We start from the raw sequence: 17,666 nt of genomic DNA, 5'->3' as shown, positions 1-17,666 counted from the left end.
TGAGAAGCCACTTTTTAAAGAAGGCAGAAATGGCAGCTGTTTCCCATAGACAGACTTTTAGGTACCTACACATGGATTTGCAAAGCAGCTTTAGGCAGACTTTCCTGACAAGCTCAGCCAGTACCTTCACTTTTTTCATACAGAAGCAGCAGGATCCAGTACAAGATAATTACTTTACAATAATGCTTTTAAACAATAGGCTTCAATCTTTTTTATATTGCAGTCATTTTTCACACTCAAATCTGCTTTTGACAGTAGCTGGTAATTAACTGAACCATTTAACAGTACCACTAATGATAACAGAACTGCAGCCTGCATGGCCTCTGACACCTGTTTGAATCTCCTGCAGCTTTTGACTACTGGAGGGAACAGCCCCCAACTTAGGACACTTGGAGAACAAGATAAATAAAAACTTTCTTCCTAACTCTGTCCTTTTACATTACTTCAATTTATCACATTCTTCATCCATTAACTTTCACAAATTGGTAACGAGGAGTTCCAGAATGACTCCCAGTGTAGAGCATCAAGATACCGTGGCCACACACACCATCATCACATGCCACAGCATGTGAACACACTGTGGGGGAGAGTGTGTGTGTGTGTCCGAGGCATAAGGCAGCCAGTTCTATCAAGTCTCCATTTCATAAAGCTCTGGAATTGCAACCGATCCAAGGAGGTAAGAGAGGATGACGTGCCAGCAGTGTCAGCACAGCAACAGCACCAGCGCTACTGACCCAGAAAGAAAACGCTCCCCCGGGGGGATCCCTTCCGACGGCTCCCTGCAGCCCTAGTCCACGTAGCGAATGCAGAAGGCCACGAAGCAGCAGCCGGCCAGCGCCACCGTGGATGCCGAAATGACGGTGACGGCGCTGCCGGCCACGCTGACCAGGAGCCCCAGGCCCACGCCCAGAATGATCTGGGCCAGCTGCACCATGCAGGTCAGGGCGGCACAGTCGATGCCCTTCCCTCGCCCGTGCTCCCCTGCTTGCTCCCCTTCCTGCAGCTTCTGGCTCTGCAAAGAAGCACAGAACAAGCCCCAGAAACGGGGCAGTGTCAGCAACACGCAGCTCCGGGCCGAGACATTGTTACAGCCCCGGGGCAGCGGGCAGGGCAACAGCTCGCTGCTCCCCTTCTTACACCACAGAGATTTTAAGTAACAGGAGTTTCCCAAGCTTCCACCAATTTTTTTCTCATCTGCAGTTTTTCCCTCTATCCCTTCTCTTAACGAAGTAATTGGAAATTGACTGGAGAAACGATACATGATTTTCAAGTTCAGGTCAACTTGATCTCTGTCAAACTGATATTAAACAGTACAGGTCATCCTGTCATGAATAATTTCGCTCTGACTCATGGCTGAAGGAACCATACTATCATATTATCAAAGAATCATCACAGAATCACAGAATGGTTTGTATTGGAAGGAAATTGGAAAATCATCTTGTTCCAATGCTCTTGTTGTGAGCAGGGACACTTTCCAGGGTGCTCAGAGGTACATCCAACCTGGCCTTAAACACCTCCAGGGATGAGGCATCCAAAACTTCTCTGGACAACCTGATCCAGTTCCTCACACCTGCACACTAAATAATTTTTTCCTGATATCTAACCTAAATTTACTCTCTCTAAGTTTGAAGACATTCCTGATTGTTCTATGACTATGTGCCCTTGTGAAAACCCCTCTCCCTTTCTTGCAAGCTCCCTTAAATACTGGCAATCCACAATTGTGCCAATCTGAAGCCTTCTCTTCTCCAGGCTGAACAATCTCAATTCTCTCGGCTGTTCCTCACAGGAGAGGTGCTGCAGCCCTGTGACCATTTTCATGTCTCTGCTCTGTGCTGGCTCCAGCAGGTCCCTGTGGTTCCTGTGCTGGGAGCCCAGGGCTGGATGCAGTGCTCCAGGTGGGTCTCAGCAGAGCAGAGCAGAGGGGCAGAATCCCCTCCCTGCCCTGCTGCCCACGGGGCTCTGGGTGCAGCCCAGGACACGTTTGGCTCTCTGGGCTGGGAGTGCCATGGCTGGGCCATGTGCAGCCTCTCACCCACAGCACCCCCAAGCCCTTCTGGGCACGGCTGCTCTGGGGCTGCTCATGCCCAGCCTGGGCTGGTACCAGGGGCTGTCCCAGCCCAGGGGCAGCACCAGCACTTGGCCTTGTTAAACCTCATCAGATTCCCATAGGCCCATTCCTCCAGCTTGTCCAGGTCCCTCTGGATGGCATCCTGTCCTTCATGTGTGCAATCCTTTCATCTATGTCATTAAAGAAGACAGTGAATCACACTGGTCCCAGTGCAGACCCTTGAGGGCACCACTTGTCTCTGATGTCCATGTGCATTCTGAGTCATTGACCTCTGGATGTGACCATCCAACCACCTTCTTTTCCATCTAGGAGTCCACTCATCAAATCCATCTTTTCACTTTACAGGGAAGGATGTTGTGAGGAACCACATCCAAAGGCTTTACAGCAGTGCTGATGTGCCCCACACACATATAGGCAGGAACCTGAAGTTATGGCTCAAAGCACATAAAGGAAATTAGTACTAAAATACTCAAAGCATATAAGGGAAATCAGTACTCAAATACTTTTATTGCTGGGGATGAAAGCAACCTGAAAGCAAACATCCAGACTAGGATTCTTCTACACTATTGAGGACCACTTTTAATTACTAATCTGTGTATCTGCTGCGATACATAGCAGAACCAAAGCCTTCATTCATTATGTACAAGTGTCTTGCATATTAGCACCCTGTGAGGCTGGTGGGTCACTGGAGCAGGTTAACTAGAGGAGTTGTGGAGTCTCCTTTCTTGGAATCATTCAAACCAGAACTGGGACAGCCTGCTTCAGGTTGCCCTCTTTGAGAAGGATCTACATGATCTCTGGGGGTCCCTTCCTCCAGAAAGAAATTACTCTGTTTAACTGGGACATTATGTGATAATTGACATATTTATTTCCTTCCTGCATAGGCTGTTAAATGGAGGAGGTTGTATGCCAACAACAAGAAGTTCCCACACTGCAGGCCAGCAGCACTGCGGTGTTCTGGTATCCAAATTCTCTTAGCCATTAAGATGCTTTTTGCTTTTTGCAAACCCTATTACCTTGCCTTTGAGCTACACAAAGCTCACAAGTACTGGAGACAAACAGTCTCTTCCTAATCCAGTAGAAAAAAAAAATTGAATTTGGACCCTAGGGAACAGCAGCACAGAACAGGAGCTGAAATGGCAGCATTATAAAACACAGCGCATGATTTTGGTAGAATGCATAGTGGGGGAAGATGTCCGCTGCTTGTTCTGAAATGATAAAGCCTCAATTTTAGACACTTTGAAAAATAAATTGTATTTATTTTGCTGGGCTGTTCCCAGTCTTCCTATGTGGCAGTAGTTCTGACCACAAATACATGAATCTGTAAATGAATGCACTCTTGTGCTTGATGTTTATTCTTTTTTTTCCCTGTCTTGTACATTATAGAAGATTTGAGCTAAGCCTCAACCCATTAATGTAAAATCTAACATAGAATTATATATCATTTAACATCTGTCATAGCAGATACCATACATCAAACAAGAAACAACTGGTTGTCTTTTAAGTAACACATTAATATATTGGCCTATTAACTGTAAAGTTCATGCACAATTTAGCTTATTTTATTTCACTTCTGTCTTGAAACAGATAAAAATTTTGCATTTACTCCTCCTCTCTGAGTTGGCTGACCTGAGGTAAGAATTGAGATTTCACCCTAACCTGGGTTCATTCCCAGTCTTTTGTTTTGTGTTTATAACACATCATGATCATTCCCTGTTGGAAGGAGCAAAGAAATTAACCAAAAAATTATTAATCATATATCTGAAATATTCAATCACTTTGAGACTTCCTCCTAGCATTCAGTAGAATAATTAAAGAGTTCATTTGTGTTCATCCTTCAGAAGGTGCTGGTGAGAGCTGTACAAAACAGTAGGACGTGTTGTCTAGCACTTGATCTAGCCCTCTGCTGCTTGAAACTATGTTTTATGTGGTTTTCCAATATTTCAACGTTGCCTTTATTAATTTCTTCAGATGTTCCAAGATACACTGGAACTTTTCCTAATTTCTTCCAACTCTCCTTAATTTTTCTTGTTTCCAGCTGTTTGAGTAACTTAAGGGACTTGAGAGGACTTTTCCATTAAAGAACTCAATGTTTTACAATACATGAAGATCCTGCTATGCCCAGTAACATGATACAAGGAGTGCAAGTTTTTCCAGATTTTCCTTGGAAACAGGATTTAAGGCCATGGAGGATGAAAACCCAACCACAGACATTTAGAAAGATAATGAGTATGTGGTATAGATTTAATACTGTACTATATAATGATGTTTCTACTTGAATGGCATTTGTTTGTTAGCTAAGAGCTAATAAGCTTTTGTAACACTTTTCAGTTAACTAAAAATTCTGACAGCCTTTACAGGCTTGTTATTAAAACCTCAGGCCCTCAGAAGTCCTCTGCTAAAGCGGCTGGAAGGAAGGATATGAGGAAGGTAGGACTTGAAGACAACACAAGTGGACCACCCTGCTTACTGCCTGAACATGTTCTGTGATTGTCTTTGTTTCAGATGTGATGATAAATAATTATTTGTTTCATGGAAGGCCTGTTTGGAGAGTTTGGAGCTGGGATATTAACTTTCTCTGTCAGAAACTTCCCATCCATATGTGTCATTGTTAATAGTTCAAAATTAAAATTAAAATCTGCTTCTTTCTATCCAGTTTACCCCCAAAACAGGTTGAACAGACACAGACAGATATAAAATTAATGCTTCTTGGGACATTGCACTCACCTCCTCTTCCCTGTGGTACTCTGCAATGAGGTGGAAAGGCACTGTGTACAGTGTGCTGGACATGACTCCAAAGAGTGAACAAAGAGCCAGAGTGGAATAGACATTGGGAAACAAGCCAATTAATCCAGTACCCAGTCCAAAAAGTAGGTATCCCATGAAATAAAGTCCCTTTAATCCTATGTATGGCAGAAGGACTTTCTGCAAGTCTGTGGAAAGAAAGTGAAAATGCTGATAAGATTAAAAGAAATAGGTAACAATTTATCAGGAGGTTCCTTTTAAGGAAAAAAAAAAACCAAAAACCTTGTATTTTGTAAAATGCAATGAAGAAGATAATCTTAATGACTTTAGAAGTTACCTCAAATTATTGTAGGTATAAACTTGCCAAAGAAAACTTGCTCACACCACCCAGAGCTCAACCTGCAGCTTGCACTGCAGCTGCACCCAGAGATGCTTGTGCTGAATGGAAGTTTATCCACAGAAGGGCTATACAGAAATGCCTGCAGTTAAGCTCCAAAGGAAAAACATTTTCCTCAAGCCTCTTTTAGATGCTCAAATCAACCCTCAAAATGCTACTTATATGAGTTTTCAGCTCAGGGGGTTTTTAATTCTTTGGAAGAGTTATGGTGAAAACTACCTGGGGAGCTGTGCTAGCATGTTTATGCATAATTTTGGAGAGCAAGATTGAAGCTTCTGGCAAGAACTTCTACACAGGGAATGCAAATGGGGAGAGGTCACCTTCAGGAGCCCACAAATACAGCATTGCTAGGTGAAAGAGCACCTAAGAATTTAGTGTGGCATCTATTTACAGAATGATTTTCAGTGTTCAGGGTCAGTTCATGTGCAGAACAATATCCTAATTCCAAAGTCACCCCTCATGATGTGGTCGGGAAGTGTTGGTGCTAAGATATGAGTTTCTAACAATGCTGAGAATGTAACATTCCTTAAGCCTTTATGTAGAACAAATTCCAGGTAATTTGGCATCCCCTTATGGTTTTTGAACAATGGCAAACAGCAAACACAGTCTTGGAGTTTATTCATGGGTACTTACAAGAATAGAGTGATGAAGAAATTGCATTGATGCACAGCCCCCAGCATCCCATCTCTACCCCTGCTTTGTAGGTCAGGTAAAGTGTGGAGTTGTGAGGTGCATAGGGATTCCCGTGGTACACAACCTGAAAGACACCACGGAAGTCACAGCAGGCAGGAATGGCACCGTGTAGGGAATGCCTCCTTCTCATGGGCACAGGCCCCATCCCTGGTAGGGAGCACCCAAGAGATCTGTTGACCAGTGTCCTAACCACCCATTTGTAACTCTCCAGGTGTCACACTCACATCTCCTGGACTGTCACATCCCAGGCTCCACCTCATTTCTTACCCTCTGCCTTTTCCTGGACTGTCTATTGTACAGCTTTTTTAATCTGCTCATTTGCTCCTCTATCCTTTAGGTGTCTCACTTCCAACTAACTTTCTCTCTTCTCTCAGTCTTCTTGCCTTAGCCTTTCTTTCCTTAATTTATCTACAATTTGTTTTCTGTTTTCTCTTTCAGATTTTCCTCAACACACTTATTTTTCCACACAGTTATTCTCGTATTCAGTTACTATTTTAGACAAGCAAAACTTTTTTCTTTCAGTTGTTCATCTACGCTGCAGGGAAAAAAACCCTCCCTCTTGCCTTGCCTGAAAAGACAAAAAAGGCAAGGAAATGGGAATACTGTGTGGAAACCACAGAAGAGCAGGGAGTGGCAGTGAGAGATTTGTGCCAGGACCATATTAGTGCTCTGGAAGGAAGGAGGCAGACACGGCCATACAGGCAAGAGTCACTGTCAAGGACATACAGTCCCTGGGAATGGCACGGAAAAGGCACCAGGGGGTGTTGTGAAGGCAAACAGCTGCTGAGAAAAGGGGTTCAGGACAGACAAATGCAGGAAGATAAAACTTTCTGCTGCCAAGTAGCTCCCTGTGTGCACAGAGCTGCATCCTGAGGCCAGGGAGGCTGCAGTGCAGGTGAGGGGCTTTGTGGGGATGCTGCACACACACCAGGACAAGCCCAGCTGCATGCAAGCACTGCCCAGCCAGAAAACCTGCCCAGCTGGGAGCAGCTCTGAAACCAAAACAGAAAATGGAGGTGTTTGGGCCAGCTCTGAGAGCTTCACTTGGAACATTTAGACACAAAGCCTTACAAATACTAAACATTTTCCCCAGTGATTTCCCCGGACAGGCTTGCAACAAGGGCCTGACCTCAATTAGCTGGTTTACAAAACTATTGTTGAGCCATCCAGATACAAATGGCTCTGACACCCGTGTCATTTCCTCAGGATAGTAACACCATTTCACTTCTTTTTGATGGAGGAGGAGATGCTACAGGGAAGAGCACTTTATGCTTTACCTGTCCCATGAAATCCGTGAAGAAAAGCATGTTGGACAGGAAAGCCATCCATCCAAAGAGGTGACTCACACACAGGCAGCGATAGTGGGATGGCATGCTTAAAAGTGTCTTCAAGAGGGATTTAAGTGTCATCTGCCTCTTTTCCTAAAAGCAAATATTCAAGAATAATACAGTGTTATTGTCCTGAATGCTAATGAAATAGCTGACAGCAAATAAAGAAGGTCTTAGTAGTATCTTTTCATTGCTAAACTTCCAAAGTCTTTTATTTTTTGCTAGGAAGGGTTGCTTGGGTACTGAGTTTTCTTCAATTTATAAAATTCTATAAAGTATATAGAAGAAATGGAGTATACCAGCAGGAATGTAACATTTTTTGCTGTTATTATCAGTAGGACAATTATTTACATATAGAATAACGGGGAAATTTTCTGCCAAAGCAGACTCAGAGAGTTTTAAAAAAAACCCAATGAACCAACAACAGAAACAACAAGCAACAAAAGTTATTTCTCCATAGAAACCATCAGTTTTACACTGAAAATTTAAAGCTGCCGCAGAAGACAGTTGTGCTCAAAATACTTCCTGAAAATTAAGATGTGTCAGATTCATGAGACCTTTTATTCCCTTTCCATTCTATGTGCTAAATTCCCTAGGAAACTTCTTTTTCTAGGGAAACTTCTACCTCCTCAAGCATACCATGAGCTTTCCACTATGCTCTGTCCTTGAAGCAGGGAGAAGCTGTGGTTCCCCATGGTAGCGCACAGAGAATGTGAGCTCCAGCATCTGAACACCTCATACCAAGGGAGCAATAACTCATTTCATAACCAAATTAGTGCTGGTTAACAAATCTCACTGATGAGGGAAATCAAATTTTCTCACTGCCTTTAATGCCCCATGTAATCTCCCTCCTTGTCTCAGCCCTGTGCCCCAAAATTCTCAGATTCTTCTCCAGTCACATTCATCAGATAATTTGTATTTCTAATTTTTTTTTAAACTACTGTAGGTGTGCTTGATATCAGATATTTTTACACATAATTCTTCCTGTATTAAAGCTCCTGCATGGTTCACTGCTTTTAAAGAGAAAAAAATATATATACTTTTTTAACTGTGCATGATGGAAAACTTCCAGTTTTCTCTGAAGACATTTGAAGACAACAGTGTTTGGAGAGATGGTAAGGGAAGAGGTATGTTATAAAATGTAGGAGAACTGCAAAAATTATGCTAATTTACTCAAAATTCCTGGACTGGATCTTGTCTTCAATTTGCTGTAAGATGTCATTTTTTCCTTTCTTTCTTCATTTTTGTATATACTTTTCACAAATCTCCTTTCCTTTGAACTAGGCTATGCTGCAAGCTACTCTATGAATAATCACCACATATAAAGTTGGAAAATAATTTGCTTCAGTGTGAGGTTTTTAATCCTCATAGGAATGCCAAAATTCAAGTTGCTGGCTTCCACCTTGGACTGTATATTGTCCAAATCCCTTGGAACTTGGCATCATTGTCTTTTTTTAAACAGGGTGAGCTTTATATTCTTCTACAATTATAAAAAGAAAACAAAAGAATTCCAGATTAACTCATTAGTGTTATTTCAAGGATAATTACTATCGTTTGACTTGGCTTTATTTAGTTTGCAATTCTTCCACCCTGCTTTTTAAAATAGACTTTCCAATCAAAGTTTGAGGATAAGGTCATGGAATTACAAAGGACACTGCAGTGATTACAAACAGTAATTTGACAGCTAGATAGAAATGGTTTTTTTTCTATTTAGATATTCCAGAAAGTGGAAATGGAAACCAAAAATGTTTAATGCACACATTCAAAACATACCAGCACACAAACTGCATGCTAATTTAAATAATGTGCTGAAGTTTGGCTCTGTTTAAGCGCCTTATCCTTTAAAAGCTCAGAATACCAAATAATCTCTACAAAATCACTACAACTCAGGGCATAAGATGATAAGAATGCAGAGGAAGCAATATGACTCAGGTTTTATGGCAGTGGACCCTGAATAATTTGGCACCATTCAAAAGAATACAAGGCTAATTGCTTTGGGTATCTGTTCATACTGTAACAAGTCAAATCTCATTGATAATCATGTTAGCTATTAGCATGTGAGAACATAGGCCTTAATTTAGAAGAAATATAGCCATGATGCCTACAATTAAAAAAAAGACAGAAAAACAGGAAGCCAAACCATTTCTTCAAGGAAGTGATTATGGTAATGAATGGACTCAGCAAACATGTGCCGCAGGAGACAGATCATTAAAGCAGTGAGTGTCTAGAACTCATGCACACACAGAAAGGCACATCAAAGGAACATGAGACTGATCAAAGCACTGGGGGACTCCAACAGGCTGCCCAGCCTAGGCAGAGAGGAGGGCAATGGCACAGGCTTGCCACCACAGCTTTGCCTCCGGTGCCAGACATGGAACTCCACGTTTCTCATGTCACACACTCCAGGGAATTATTTCTTCCTGAGGCAGAGGCTACCCCAAACCACAGTCTGCTCCCCCCATTTTCACTGCATCGCTCTGTCATCTTCATTTGCCTTCTCTTTTTTTAGAGCCCGCATGGCCCAAGCAGTCGGTGAGGCTCAGCATCTCTGACAATTTGGAGGGCGCCCAGAGTGAACAGGGCTGGTGAAGGATGCCGGCTGCTCATGCTGGCCTGAGATGGGGAAGCTCAGACAGCATCACAGAGCTCCTGTCAGATTCTGCCCACAGCTGTTGCCTGGCTGTCTGCCCCACTCTGTGCTTGCCTTGCATTATCATCAGGCAATGCTCATTTCATATGTCTTGCATCTAATAATATTGTAATAATTTAATAATATTTTAATAATTTCGTAATATTTTTCTTCCAGTTAGAAATACCAAGTGCTGTTGTAAAACAAATTACAAATAGTAAAAGATAATAGATCCCTTTTACTTACAGATTAAACAAGAGGATTGCTTTCCTACTTATAACTGTTTGTACATGCTTAGTATATTTTACCTGATTTATCAAACCTTTGCATCAGTCTATCAGGGATTGATATGCATAATGCCAAGAAATCAAAATGGAATTAAAATGAGAAGTAATTGTGTCACCACTGTTGTGTTATACTTTGTTTACCTAGGGTACCATGAGGTAGCCATGAGGATTTTCTAGCACTAAAAGTCATCAACCACACTGTAAAAACAATCATCAACAGAAAATGGATGTGTTTGCACTAGTTCTCAACACCATACTAAAAGTGGGCTCTCCAGACACTTTTCTGGTAGATTCACCTCTTCCTACGTGCCTTAGGTTGAAGAAATCTCTCACAAAAATGCATCAGAAACAAAATAACAGTGAGGATTTAAAAGTACTCACTGCTTTCTCACACCTCAAAATTTTGCCAAAGGCTCAGCTACAATATCGCTCAAATGAAACACAAACTCTGGTAGCAAGGTAGCACTGCTGTAGACAATTTTAAAATTTTTAAAATTGCTGTAGCAATTTTAAACACATTAGTGCTCAATAAAATGTTGAGTTGCAGAATATCCAAGTGTCACACATTTCACATGTATTATGTACAAAACCATGTGGACTTCAGTGAGAATTAGAGACCTACATCAAATATTAATGGTCTGTAGTCTTTGCCCACAATTTTATGCTAATTATACCAAGACTAAAGGAAAAAGTAGATCCTATTTACAAAATTCACATGAGGAGGACATCAGAAGACTGACACTGAGCAGAAAATGGAGCCAATTTCTCCCTCATACCCTGCCAATGGATCAGTGCATCAGAACTAGCCGGTCTCATCCCTCTTGCTGGCAATACGTTCTAAAGAAAAAAAAAGAAAAAGAAAAAGAAAAAAGAAAGACAGGCAGACGTTCTCCTGTCTGTATCCCGGTGGAGGGTTCTTTTCTGTGCCTGTGCCTTACAAACAGTCAGCATTAGCTAATTAAGGGGTCTCCAAGGATGCCAAGATAGAAGCTGTAAAATCTCCTCTGCACTCACCTGTGTGCGTGACGCAGCCACACATTTCCCTGGCTTGGCTGCAGCCTTTATTTCCGTACATGTTGGTTTTAAGTGACCATTCCTTATTTCCTCCTCTATGGAGTGGTATCTATGGGGTTCAGTCTCTTCCAACAAGAACTTTGCCTCTTCGTTTTCATATCTGAGTGGGACTTCAGGAATACTGCACAGATGTACGGTAAGGCAGATTATGAGAACCAAGGCTGAGAAGAAGAAAATCACCTGGAATTCTGATGCCAAGGTATATCCTAGTATGGTTTGACCCCAATCCATAGCACCTGTAAGGTAACCCAGGGCTCCTCCCAAACCTACAATGGTGGAAGAAAAAAAGGAAAAAGAAATGTCTACTGGCATTGACAAAATTAACAAAGAGCACATAATACCCTCAATATGTGATGCCCTCTAGAAATGATGGAATAATCACTCTTCAGATATTTATCACAAGAGATAGGAATACTGAGCTAACACATACATGAGCAGTTACTAAAACATCTCTTGAAAACTCTCTTCAGATCTGTCAGGCAGAGCTCTCTAGAAATAGGCTGAATACACAGGAAAATAGGGTCCATTTCTTTTTTTGACTCTTTCAAGTTCTATTTTCTTTGAAATGGTAAATAATGCAAGTAAAACTAAATTGAATCCTACAAGAAAAATGTGGTTTTCTTTTTTTATTTTCACAGAACAAACATTTTTAAAATTCTTTTGAGAGTTTCTATTGTTTAGAATTTTTAAAATGTATTTAGCTTAGTCCAAACAGAAATACTGCCTCCATGTGATTTTTCTCTAAAAAAGGAAATAAACCCAAAGGCATTGTTTTCTACTTATACAAATCCAAGTACAACACCACTTGGTAAAGAAAACAGAAAGGAAAAAGTGTAAGAGTGTAATCCCATTTACTAATTTTCTCAGAAGAGTTAGACTAAAGGGTAAAATGAGAATGCTACTTTGTTCCTTGATGTTAATAAACCCAGTTTTCAGTCAGTCTGGTTTTTTTACAATTCTTCTCTTTGTTACTATAAGCGCACGCAGAGATGCACAGGATCATGCCCTCTGTTACACTCAGCACAGAGCTCTGGTGGGGCTGGCACCTTTGTAGGGTCCTGACACCTCCTTAACCAGGTGCACTAGGGGATGGATGGCTGGGAGTTCCATGGGATAGGCCCTTCCCAAGAACTCAATTTCTACCCTTCTGCTTAGGAGATCTGATAACAGTCTGCAGCAAAGCCCCGCATCTGACAAAAACTAACAGCACCTGCACTTGCTTCCCCCAAAACCATGGGATTTTGATTGAGTTCTGGGCTTTCTGTACCTTCTTTACCCTCCTGGGTCTGATTATGGTCCTCTTTCATTGTGCACTATTGGGCATTTCACAGGGGACTGTATCCTTGCTTGTTCTCATAAAAACCAATTACGCTATTAATTACTTTTAAAAGAAAATCTACACAACATTATTTTCAGTGTATGCTTGCAGACAGAATGTTTGACATTAGGGGATGATTTTGCTGTTTTGAAAAAGAAGCATCATGATATTGGAATGCAGCCTAAATGTTGATTGTGTGCACTCTTTCTTCCACTTGAATAAGTGGCCATAGGTTTCATAACTGCAAAGCTATCAAGTTTCATGTTCAAACCCTAAACTGAAAGCAAACTGGAGAGTAAAATCTCAGAAATATTAAGCGTAAAAGGAAAGGAGGAACTAAAGTAGGAAAAAGAAACAATATCTAAAACAGAACCTGGACAAGAAATGGGAAGATTGCTGTCTGTGTCTAATAAGGATAAAATGGGCAATGATAAATGTAAACTGTAGGGAATTAATAATAATGTTGCAGTTTAGGGAAAACAAACACCAAGGCCAGTGAATTGCTGGAGAAGACTGCCTTGGGAGGCTGTAGAACTCCAGTCAAGGGAGGATTTCAACACCAGACCAGGGAACTTTCTGTTAGGAAGGGTTGAGATGAACTTGCTGTGGAGAGCACAGGATGCTGGGCCAAGTCACACACTCTGCCCCATTTCTGTCCTATTTCACATTATTTGTCTCACATTCCCTTTCACAGATCAGTACACTGAGTCAGCTAAATCTGTAGCTTCAAACTTGGAGACTTTTTAGTATCATCCAAAAAAATATTGCAACCAGAGTTGTGCTGAATATACATAAACACTCACTCCTCTCTTTTTCCAAACAAGTGATTCTTTAGCATTTTATCTGTTCCAATGGATAATACAGATTTAATTCCCATGTGGCTTTAAGCTTCCCTTATAAACTGTGTTCCTGGATATAGGTATTTCATGTGTCCAAAATCAGCCTTTTTCATTAGCTACTACACCTCCCTCCTTGAACAGAGTAACTGCTACTGAGTTTATGAGTCTCTGCTCTTGCTGGGGGTTCAGTAGCCACAAAAATCTGCTGTAAAAAGATTCCATGACTTTTCATCTAGTCTGCTTTTTGTCTAGTGCTTTCACAGGGGTTACTCTCAGACATGGCAGGAGGTTCCTCCCGGGTCACTCCACAGGTACATGGCCTCACGTGTCTTCCCTGTGCATTTCCTCAACACAGGGCTCACATTGTACAGATGATTCCATGAAATCAATGTTCAGGGGTTGGGATGGACCTTAGAAATCATCCAGACCCATCCAGGGATGCCTCCAACTGGACCAGGCTGCTCAAGGCCTTATCCAGCCTGGCCTGGAACACTGACAGGGCTGGTCAGCCACAACCTCCATGGACAACTCATTCCAGTGTCTCACCACCCTCACAGGGAATAATTTCTTCCTAACATCCAGCCTAAATTTCCCCACATCCTCCTAAAGAAGAGTCCCTCTCCAGCTTCCCTGTGGCCCCCCTTCAGATACTGGAGGGTTCCTATGAGGTCTCCAGACAACCTCCTCTTCTCCAGGCTGAACAGCCCCAACCTTCTCAGCCTATCTTGATGGGAGAGGTGCTCCAGTCCCCTTATGAACTTTGTGGCCCTCCTTTGAGCTTGTTCCAACAGTTTTATGTCCTTCTGTAACTCAATAACATTTTAAAAATGTACTAAAACAAATGAAGCTGTTAACTTCATTTGCAGGAATTTGAACTTAACCACTTGGTCTTATTTTGTGGGAATTGTGACCTTCTGAATTTTACACAGAACTCTTGTTTCTATGCAGCATATACTGGAGCACTGCTGAAGAATGGGAATCAATTGGTTTGCGCAGCTCTTGTTGCATGTCACATGACAAATCAAAAATGTTATTTTTATATGCAACAGCAATGAAACAAGCTACATCCATTAATTTCTGCCTCAGCAAAAAACTCAAAAAAAATCCAAAACAAACTGACAAACCCTATTTCACATTTTAAAATAACTAACTGCTCGTAAATCATGCCTGTGTTGCTGTAATTATTTGTGCCTGCAGCCTTCCTCAGATTTTTGCAGCAGCAATCACAAGTTGCTGTTCTCCGGAGTAGTGAAAACCCAGCAACAAAAGTCCTGTGACTGAAGTGCAGGATCAGATGATCAGTTCATTCAAGATTAGAAACACAGTGAGGATAAAACTCAAGCAATTACCTTCCCCTCCTTTGAGAGGCAGGGAGGAAAAGAAGGGATCAGTGTACCTGTAAAGAGGGCGTGGTAATGCAGACCCTTCTCTTTATCCTGATGAGAGCAGACATCAAATAAATATGCTTTGATTGGACCATCGATAAAATCAGCTGCAAAATCAAAAAGTACTACTCCCAGCATGGTAATGACTATTGCCCACGTCCGCTGCTTGTCTCTCTCAGCGATGAAAGCTAAAAAAAGAAAAACACCCTCATTCTGACAGCAACAGTGCCATGTTCTGCAAAACCACATTTAGTCTTTCCTGACACTTCTAAATCTAAACAACAACTGGTTACACAGGAGAGTCCAGTGACACCGGAATCTCATCAGAGAAGCAGGAGAGCCGAGTCTGTGTAGTGCTGAGCTGGGCTAGGCTGACTTACTGCCTTGAGCCAACACTGCTCAGAATGCTTCAAGCTCCACAACCAAGAGCATCACAATCCTAAATCTATTCCTTAACACCTCCAAGGCATGCTCTGGTAGCCTAACACATGCATTTTGCAATACTTTCCGTTTATTCTCTTTGCCCAACCCTTATATTGTTTTAGATAATCAAGAGTTGACTGCAACATCTCTCTCTGGGTCAATGAAATACTCAAATATTCAAATCAAGTATATATCAATAATATCGAGGAAGAGAGAATAAATCAATCCATAAAACACACACCTCCCCCATCTGCCTAGTCAGCAACAACTTTGTATCAAGACTTTAAGAAGCCATATCCCAAGCCAAAATGTAACAATATGGATGTCACTCCTATTGATTTTGCTTGTTTCAGCTGCAGCTGAGTTTTCAAGAAGTTAAGGATTTTTGTTTTTCACCAGCTCGGTACAAGAGTCAAGCCAGTGCTGCAATAATTGAAGGCGAGTATTCTGAATACTAATCCATCTAAACCAGGGATGAGTGGGGATTCAGTTTGGGTATGTATTACATCACAAAAACAATACTATCATTTAAGCTAACAAGGTAGATCTTAGCTCATGAAAACTTCTATGGCCTAAGCAAATCTTTACCTGAAGGAGCTTGTCAGGCAACCAAACCAACATACAACAGACTGCAATCACATGCACAGACTACAGAACACTATGCACAATGTACATAACATGCAGTGTTAGAATTGAATGTACACAGAGATTACGGCGCTCCCCAGCTCCTTCAGTGCACCCGAGTCACACAATACCAAATTTTAACAGTGCATTTTAAGAAGGAAAAGGGGAACCCCTCTCCTTTTTCTGATTTGAAAGGCTAGGATGAGTTTTGTCTGTCAGCACAGCGCATGCCCCTCACTCACCTGAGATCATCACGTCCCCATTGAGGTACAAAGCCATGCCTAACAGCATTATGATGCCCAGACCCAGAATGTAAGGTCGCCTCCTGCCCCAGCTACAGGTGCAGTGATCACTGGCTGAACCTACCACGGGCTGCAGCACGAAGCCCAGGATAGGGCTGATGAGCCACACGAGGCTGTAGAGGTTCTTGGGCAGCCCTACACTGAGCAGCACCGGCGTGACAAAGGCGGCCTCCACGGCATAGCAGAACTCCCGGCCGAACATGGCCATGCTGTGCATGACCAGCCTTCCCACCGCTCGCCTCCTGGGCACCGCTGCTCCAGTCCTCATCACTGCCTGCCTTGGGGCCTCCTCCTTCTCTCTGGTGCCATCCATGTCGGCCTTGGCCGCTCCAGAGGCGGGCAGGAGAGCCCCGTGGAAGCTCTCCTTCGTTAAGGTCATAGCTCCGGCTGCGAGCAGCGCCGTGGCAGGCTGGTGCTGCCTGCTCCGGCTGACATGGGGCCCAGATCATATGCTGGGTGGGATCGGTCTGTGCTGGGGGAGGGATCACATACTTTCATGGCTCTGCGATCACAAGTTATGCCAGGAAGGGGGCGGGGAAGCGTGTGTTCACATTAGCTGATCTGAGCTTTTGGGCGTCTGCGCTGCTCCCGACTATCCACAACTGAGGAATTACTGTTTGCTCATGAAGCACACATACGACGGGAACATACATCACATGGTCTGGGCGCAGGATTAGCCTGACACAAAGCTGTTCCTCTTGCTGAAAGATCTTGCTGTAAGATGGCAGTGACACCAGGAACCCAGTCTTCATCTTCCCATTCAGCAAACATGAGCATCAGACCATTCCCCGCTGACTAACCTGGGGGGAAAAATCCCTATGTCTCTGGAAGAGGATTTCAAGGCACTTCGCAAGGATGAGTAAGTGAACCTATCCATTGCCTTGGAGCCTTAGAGGCAGATATAACGCTTGGCAGGAATCTGTTAAGCAGCAACTGATGAGTACTTTTTTGTATGTGCTGTGTACTGCCCTCAAAAGAACTGATTATTTCTTGGTTTCTGAAAACAGAGAGTATCAGAATTACTCATAAGAGGGTTTTTTAAACAGTCTTTCTTGCCTTGAAAGAAACCTGTATTGACCTTACTCAAACTGTACCTTTCAGGTTAGCCACCTGAGGGAGGCAGCTGATCCAAGCCATCCTGAAGAAACACAAGGTTTTAAATTGACATCAGTAATTCTGGTTTCAGAACTTATCCATGATGGACATCACATCTGACAACGCTGATTTTTCTCCAACACAATCAGATATATCTGGGACTAAGAAACTTGTCAAGTCCTGCGGCAACTGTGTATAATGTTCAGTAGCTTACACTAGACTCAGCTGTAAACCCCAGGTGTTTTTGCTGATGGTTTAGACAACTTGCCAGGACCTACTAGGTAATTCTTGCTTCCAGACTGTGGTTTATGTAGTAGAATGTAAAAGGTTTTCTTATGGTAATAATGTTGACATTTTTGCCACAACACATTAAAATGGGTTAAAGTATAGCTCAGCTTTGGAAGCCTTTGTAACCAACAAACCAAACTTCAAAATTATCTAAATACCCAACCCTTCATG

At 42.4% G+C, this 17,666-nt stretch overlaps 1 protein-coding gene across 2 annotated transcripts; it reads right to left on the bottom strand.

Annotated features, from left to right (window-relative positions):
• Positions 1-787: 787 nt before the first annotated feature.
• SLC45A2 (solute carrier family 45 member 2) lies at positions 788-16,491 on the bottom strand. 2 transcript variants are annotated; one of them, XM_054283522.1, is made up of 7 exons: positions 16,053-16,491; positions 14,775-14,951; positions 11,162-11,487; positions 7,181-7,324; positions 5,844-5,967; positions 4,796-5,001; positions 788-1,012 (listed from the first exon to the last, which is right to left on the bottom strand). In XM_054283522.1, exons 1-7 carry the CDS (start codon positions 16,489-16,491, stop codon positions 788-790), a joined length of 1,641 nt encoding a protein of 546 aa, XP_054139497.1. The 2 variants fall into 2 exon arrangements, with proteins under 2 accessions (XP_054139497.1, XP_054139498.1); XM_054283523.1 differs by having other exon boundaries at positions 11,180-11,487.
• Between the last annotated feature and the right edge of the window lie 1,175 nt (positions 16,492-17,666).

The sequence above is a fragment of the Melozone crissalis genome, unplaced genomic scaffold, assembly GCF_028551555.1.
Source record: "Melozone crissalis strain CALT ecotype California unplaced genomic scaffold, PUWL_Pcris_2 ptg000036l_1, whole genome shotgun sequence".
In the NCBI taxonomy this organism is placed as follows: domain Eukaryota; kingdom Metazoa; phylum Chordata; class Aves; order Passeriformes; family Passerellidae; genus Melozone; species Melozone crissalis.
Note: the sequence above shows the minus strand (reverse complement) of the source record. Positions and strands in the feature narration are given on the sequence as shown.